Source organism: Otolemur garnettii, unplaced genomic scaffold (genome assembly GCF_000181295.1).
Source record: "Otolemur garnettii isolate 467f Iridium unplaced genomic scaffold, OtoGar3 scaffold00049, whole genome shotgun sequence".
NCBI classification, from domain to species: Eukaryota; Metazoa; Chordata; class Mammalia; order Primates; family Galagidae; genus Otolemur; species Otolemur garnettii.
The window spans coordinates 3,212,417-3,220,070 of record NW_003852444.1 but is presented as its reverse complement, the minus strand read 5'-3'; the positions used below and the strand labels follow the sequence as shown (position 1 = coordinate 3,220,070).

The 7,654-nt window shown below is 40.2% G+C and overlaps 1 protein-coding gene across 1 annotated transcript; it reads left to right on the top strand.

Moving 5' to 3' along the window:
• The first annotated feature begins 4,287 nt into the window (after positions 1 to 4,287).
• On the top strand, positions 4,288 to 5,238 carry LOC100953152 (taste receptor type 2 member 3). The gene has a single exon (XM_003791644.1). It carries the CDS (start codon positions 4,288 to 4,290, stop codon positions 5,236 to 5,238), a length of 951 nt encoding a protein of 316 aa, XP_003791692.1.
• Positions 5,239 to 7,654: the final 2,416 nt, after the last annotated feature.

Below are 7,654 nucleotides of genomic sequence, written 5' to 3'. Positions count from 1 at the left end.
TTAATAAATCAAATCTAATTTTTTTCTCAGGTTTTCAGTGGTCTTAATATTTCAAAAAGACCAAATTCAGAGTTGTGTTTTTTTGTTTAGTTGGCCCAGGCCAAGTTCAAACCCACTAGCCTCCATGCACGTGACTGACACCACAACGACTGTGCTACAGGTGCAGAGTCTCAAATTTAGAGTTTTGATTGTGGATGTTTTGTCAAATATCAAAGACTTAAAACATTTGATTATAAGCCAAAAGATTTTAGAGGAAATACATAGTCAACTGGATCACATGTGAATTCCATCACAAATTTCTTTTTATGAGCTTCATTTAACCTGCACAGACAGTCTACAAACATTTTAAACTTTCTTTAACTTTTGCTCTGTCTTTCACTTTCTTAACACAACCATCCTGTTTGAGGACAAAATTTATCGCACAAGATTCCTTACACAATGCCATTTTCATTTCTGTCAAAAATTCCTCACAAAACAGGATCACAGTTTACTATGAAGTCACCCATTCACTCAGCCAAATTGATAATTAGGAGATTTTAAAAAGTAAGAATCCTTTTCTTTGACAAAGACTCAGTTTCCCCAACAATTTAAACAACTATATTATTACATTCTACAAATGAGAGACCTTTCATGAGATATAACATTGATAGAGGATTTTCCCAGTCAGGGCTGGACAGGGAACTCCCATTCTTCAGCTCAGGTGAGCTCAGACATCAGACTCCCATCTTCAGGCACAAACACGTTGCTGGCCATACCCTCTGAGTCCTAGCAGCATCGTGAACAAAATAGCCCAAAGTGTTTTGGACGGCTCCACCCTGAGTAGAGAGCACACACCCTAATCCCCTCCCCGGACAAAATCTGCAGCAAAGACCTGATAACCTTGCCTAAGGGGAGGGGCTCCTAGCCTGAAAGTGGGCCATTCCTTCTCACAGAATTGTTGGAAGTCAGGAATTCACAGGGAACCCATATCTCTTGGCTCTTTTCTTAAACTCCTGGAAATCTTTTGGAGGAGGCTGGACGGGGGTAACCCTGCCTGGACTGAAGATTTTTGTTCCATTCATGTCTACACTATTCTGCCCAAATGTAGGAATGAGGAGAGGCTCTGGTCTGGGTATTGTTCAAGGAAGAGAATCAGGGCTGTTTCAGCTAAGGGCCTCAATAAGGAAGCAATAGCTAAATCCTGCAAAGTACCCACTTGCCACCTAGGAGCTGTGTCCTGAGTGCGAGGCAAATAGTGGGGTCGAGGTGGATAGACTGGCTGAGGATGGTCCCAAGGGGGGAGATAGAGGCAATGAGGTGGGAAAACCAGGTGTCTATCAAAAAGAGTGTGCAAGTCTTCCTAGGCAGTGGAAAGACTCAAAACTTCTCCTACTATATCTGAATTTCTAGCCAGTCATCACTGCCATTGGCAATAGCAACCATGTTTCCTGTGTAAGTGAGAATGAAGGCTTACAGGAAATGTGATTGGATGACAAAATAAATGTACTAACAAGTCAACAGGGTGGGAATTTTGGATCCACTAGGAGATAATATTATAAAAATCTACCCAGTTACTTTCTCTTGACTGATGGCAACCAAGAGTACCACAATCTGACAGTCTGAGTAACAATACTTGATAGTGGGAGAACAGAAGAGGGGCTCAAAGTTTGGTGACGATGGGGCATCAAAGAGCTAAGGAGATGCAGAAGAATTAGAGCTAGCTGGACTAGTGGGGACAGAAGTATGAACAAGTCAGAACATGCTCTCTGGTGGACCAGTCTGGAGGGGCAGCACTACCAAGCCCAATACCAATAATAAGGATAAAGAGACCAATGATTGCCAGGCCAAAGGTGCACCAGGCAGTAAAGGGTGTAGAACACATAAGAGCAAGTAGGTAAATAAGGCGGTCTCAGAAGGAGCAAAGTCTCGAAGGGTCCCTTGAAGGAAAAGATCTACAATCCACTCATAAATGTCTCCAAGACTATTTCTTTCAGGCCAAGATCAATCCTCCAATAAACACTGACCAAATGACATAAAATGACAAGACAGACATGGAGCTGACATGAACAATGTCTAATAGTCCACACTTACTCTCATACTCCCGTACTTTCAAAACACCCTCTCATACACCTCTTGACAGACTTGCCAGTGATCTATGACAAAAGTAGCGGTGATCAAATTGAAGTTGGTATTGGGTCTGGGATTTGATTTTACCCCCAATACAAGATAATTAGCCTATTAGCATTTCATGAATTGCTGGCAGAGGACATAAAACTCTTGGATCAGAGAAAAGTGACCCTATTCATTGCAAACAGCAAGAGCATCAGCACATTTGCATCTGCTCCCCTTGCCCCAAAAGTCTCATGGGAGGCAATACAGAGGCTCAGGTAGATTTCATTATGGACAGATACACTGAGCTTGGGAAAATCATTGCTCTTATAGCAAACAGTAAGAAAGCCTGATCTTTTTCCTGGAAGGGCACATTACTTCATCCTTCAAGGTTGCTTGCTAAAAACATAGTGCTAAGAAATAAAGGGATATAAAAAATGTTAAAGGATAAAAAATCAATACATAGAACCAAGACCATGAGAAAACTGAGCAGGGTCAGGGATAGGTGGTGGGAAAAGCCCCAGAACAAGCCTAAGATCCTGTTACTGGACTCCAAGGAATCTGGGAACTGAGCTTATTTTAATTCTACAGCAGAGAGTTTGGGAAGTTTTTTTTTTTTTTTTGAGACAGAGTCTCACTGTGTTGCCCTTGGTAGAGTGCTATGGCGTCCCAGCTCACAGCAACCTCAAACTCTTAGACTTAGGCAATTCTCTTGCCTCAGCCTCCCAAGTAGCTAGGACTAAAGGCATCCGCCACAATGCCTGGCTATTTTTTTGTTGTAGTTGTCATTGTTGTTTAGCAGACCCAGGCTGGGTTTGAACCTGCCAGCCTGTGTATGTGGCTGGTGCCGTAACCACTGAGCTATGGGTGCTGAGCCAGTTTGGGAAGTATTTGGACTAGGTGGATAATTGCCCAAGAAAGCTGAGGGAGGTTAATGAATATGTTTATGTCTAAGGGTAGTCTACATTGCTCTGTAAGCTTATTATATACTATGTCATGGCAAGATCACTGAGGCACATCAGGCTCAGATGAGACATCACTTAGCATGCATTTAGGTGAGACTATATCTCATTCTTCCAGATTTATCTTCTGTCACTCTGTGAGATCTTTTTGAGGGGACCTAAAAGTATATCCCTCTGTCTGTCATTGGCTAATGTTGCTGAACTCTCTGTCTTGTATCTTGGTGGCATTGATTTCTTTCTCTATCTTTCAGATCATTTTCAAACAGAATTACCACACCTTATTGGTGACTTATAAAATCAATTTTGCAAGATGCAAGTAGCAGCAAAACAAACAGAATGGGGTAGAAAATATCAGAATGACACACACAGTTTATACATATATTTAGATTGTGACACACACATATAAAACAATATAAAAAGTATTATTGGCCATGGTCAAAATTTTAAGGCACTGTTTTAGATCAAATAAACCTTACTTGATTGACAGTTGACATCTATGTGTGATCTGTTAGTATGAACAGTATGAATGTGACTATTGATTTCTCAGTACAATGGTCAGGCATTCTGAATAACCTAAATGCTATGCTGCATTGTTGTGCAAATATTTAGGTAGTTAAGAGTTTGTGATGATATGACTCATTAATAAAGAACTGGAGCTCCAACATGTAAGGTATGCTCAAAGGTCATACCTTTTAATTCAAATCCAGGACTGGTGGGACTGAGGGTGTTTTATTTCATGTACTTTAACCTCCCTCCAGGGTGATGGATAGTACCATAGGGTAGAATTCTGGTATTTCCCCTTTTCTGAGTTTCTGAGTCCTTCTTCCTGAGGAATAAAATCTCTCAGTCTTCTGAGTGATTCTGTGTCTTTTTCTTTTGGTGCCAGTCACTCTTCTGTTGTGGGTGACTCAGAGCCCTCCCTTTGAAACTGAGTCCAAGTCCTCCATCTTCATGGTGACACTGGACACTACTCTTATTTGCATTTTAGCAAAGAGCTGCTGAGTTTAAGTCAGAGACAGGATGTGAAAATCCATATTATCTGTGCAGAGGACAGACCAACCTAAAAGCCAGACAGGATTCACTGAACTGTACTGTACAACAGATTACATTTGGCAGAGTCAAGAGACGGGTACAGTGAAGCAACAGACAGAGGGGATAGATTTACAGAGAAAAGTTAAATCAGCAAGGAGATCACATCAACAGAAAGAAGAAGATCAGGGGCTTCGTAGCTGCTGACATGTTGGGGTTCGTTGAGGGAGTGTTCCTGCTTCTGTGTGTTGCTGAATTCATTCTGGGACTTCTGGGGAATGGTTTCATTGGGTTGGTCAATGGCAGCAGCTGGTTCAAGAGCAAGAGAATCTCTTTGTCTGACTTCATCATCACCAACCTGGCCCTCTTGAGTATTGTTCTGCTGTGGGTTCTCTTCACTGATAGTGTTTTAATAGTGTTCTCTTCCAAATTACGAGATTTAAATATAGTAATGAAAGTTATTGATATTTTCTGGACATTTACAAACCATCTAAACATTTGGCTTTCCACCTGTCTTGGTGTCCTCTACTGCCTGAAAATTGCCACCTTCTCCCACTCCACGTTCCTTTGGCTCAAGTGGAGAGTTTCTAAGGTGGTTGTGTGGATGCTGCTGGCTTCCTTCCTTATATCCTGTGTTGCTGCCATATCTCTGTTCAATGAATTTAAGATGTATTCTATCATCAGGAGACTTGAAGGCACAGGGAATGTGACTGAGCATGTCAGAAATAAGAGAAATGAATATTTTCTGATGCATGTTCTTGGGACACTGTGGAACCTCCCTCCCTTAATTGTGTCCCTGGCTGCCTACCTTCTGCTCCTCCTCTCCCTGGGGAAGCACACTCGGCAGATGCAGCAAAGTGATACAAGCTCTAGAGATGCAAGCACTGAGGCCCACAGGAGGGCCATCAAAATCATCCTCTCCTTTTTCTTTTTCTTCCTCTTTTACTTCCTTGCCATTTTAATTTTATCTTCCAATCATTTCCTACCAAATAGTAAGATGACTATTATGATTAGTGAAATAATTATGATGTTTTATCCTGTTGGCCACTCATTTATTCTCATTCTTGGAAACAACAAGCTGAAGGAGACTTTTGTGGAAATGCTCTGGTGTGAGTCTGGTCATCTTAAGCTTGGATCCAAGGGACGCTTTTCCCCTTAGAGTAGGAGAGAGAGTGGGACAGACCTGGGAGTCCTTTGGCCTGGTCCAAGACCTCAGGACTCCTCCTTATCTCCTATGGTACTTGTTCTGTAACATCATAGGAGACAAATACTGACTGTTTCGGTGCTGGCCCTACCTGGGAAACTGTTCCAAGGTGGTGGCTACACTTCTCACAGTCTCTTTCTGGACATTTGTTCTGGGGGGAAGGGATAAGGTAGTTTATAGGAAGTGTCAGTGTACTAAGGACATTCTCACTGTATAGACATGGAGCTGTGTTCTAGCACTCTGGGAGGCTAAGGTGGGAGGATCCTTTGAGTTCAAGATTTTGAGGCCAGTGTCAGCAAGAGTGAGAGCGAGACCCAATCTCTACTAAAAAAAAGAAAAGAAAATTAACTGGGTGTTGTACCAGGTGCTTGTAGTCTGGCTACTTGAAAGGCTGAAGCAGGAGGATCACTTGAACGTGGGAGTTTGAGGTTGCTGTGAGCTGGGCTGCACTGTAGCCTAGACAACAGAGTAAGACTCTCTCAAAAATAAAAAATAAAAATAATAAAAATCATCAGCTCAACATAATGAAACTGGTTCTTAATTTTTAAAAATTCTGATACCAGCAGTGATAAACTTATGTAAATAAAATTAAGTAGTGGACTTGAGGAAAAGAGTCAAAGCTTTGAAGTCCTGTAGATGTGGATTTGAATTCTGATTCTGTCAATCTTTCAAGATTTTTGGTTTCAAGTGAGTAATTTTAATACCTGTCTGATCCTCTCTTCCCTTGTCTTAAAATGTGGACTCTAACATAGACTTCATGGGGTGCAGGGTGTCAGAGATCCATGAGACAATGCATGCTGACACTTTAGCACAGTGTTTTGTGTAGAGCACTCTGTAAGTTAAGGCTGTTATTATAACTGATATTGAATTATACAGCAATAGCAATTCCCATAGGATTCCAGTTTCCACAAACCCATTGTGTAATGGCAAAAGCAGTGGAGTGAAAATCAAGAACCTTGGATTCTAGGTTCCAGTCCTGTCTTGTATTTCATGATCATTTTACTAAAGTAAATTTGTAAGTAAATATTTTTTAGATTGGGCAAAAGACCAAGCAGGTTTTATTTATTTTATTTTTACTAAGATGCTTATCTGGTTTTAAAATTATAAAATCTTATGAAATATAAACTGTTTTTATAAGTTTAACCAATTTTTTTGACAAATGAGAATATTATTGTTTAATATCATGAAGAATTCTCAAATCTGTGAATACACTTAGGACACAAAGAATTTCTAAGTCTGGATTTCTAACACTAGTTAGGATTTCAGGGGTAGAGCACCATGGCCATGAATGTGGACCCCAAAGCCTGACAACTTGTGTTTAAATCCTGGCCCTGACCTTTATGAACTGGGTGACCTTGGGGGAAGCTGCTTAACCTCTCTCTTTTTCAACTTTCTTCATATGTAAAATGTAAATAAATATAGTATGTTGTTGATTGATTGGGTGGTTGGAAGGAATGAGTTAAGTTAACATGAAAAGTGTTTAGAGTCTTACATGGGATAAACAATAAATATTGCTGTTGTGGTGGTGGTTGTTATTTTTTGAAAAGGGATATATTTTGAAAAAGCATGAAGGTTCATCACATTACTGCACATTTGGTTATATATAACCAGAAATCAATTTTAAGATTGTTCTGGAATTTATATGTTAATTTCTAAATTTAAAGGAATAAAATGTCTTTTGATCTATATAGTTTGCTTCTAAATTGATACTTTGCCTTCTGAAGCTTCTGGGAAAATTCCCAATTATGACTCCACCTTTACAAAAGGTATTTACTGAAATTTAGAGAATGATTTAAGATTTATTTATAATTCAGTAAAATATAGTAATTCTAAAATTGGCATTTTTTTCCTGCCTTATAATTCTGCAATTATTACAAATCTGTGCTTCTTTTCAGCAGATGGAAGTTTAACTATGGGACTGTGCGCTGTCTTGATTGGTATCTCCTTGGTCCACCCTGAGCCTACACTATGCTCTTTACCTCTGCCTCACCTACTCTTGAACACTCATTTCTATTCTTTGTTACTTTAACCACTTCCTTGCTTTTCTCTGATCTTATGGTCCTTTAACCGTTTCCTGAACTCTTGACTGCCTAGTGTCTTAAGTATTGGGATTTTTCCCCCCTTTCATTGAACATAACATCTTGCTAGAGGCTTTAGCTTGGGTACTTTGACTATTAGTACCTTCAACTGACATTTATAGTGATCCCTCACTTCTGTTCCCATTGTGGCACCATCACATCCTTTCCTGACATAACAGGTTCAGATATGATGCAATCAATACACTGATGTTACCGTTACTGTCCACTTTATTGGCAACAGTAGTGTTCATGGGAAGTGCAGAAATCCCTGAGTGGGAGTCTGATGTGGCAGC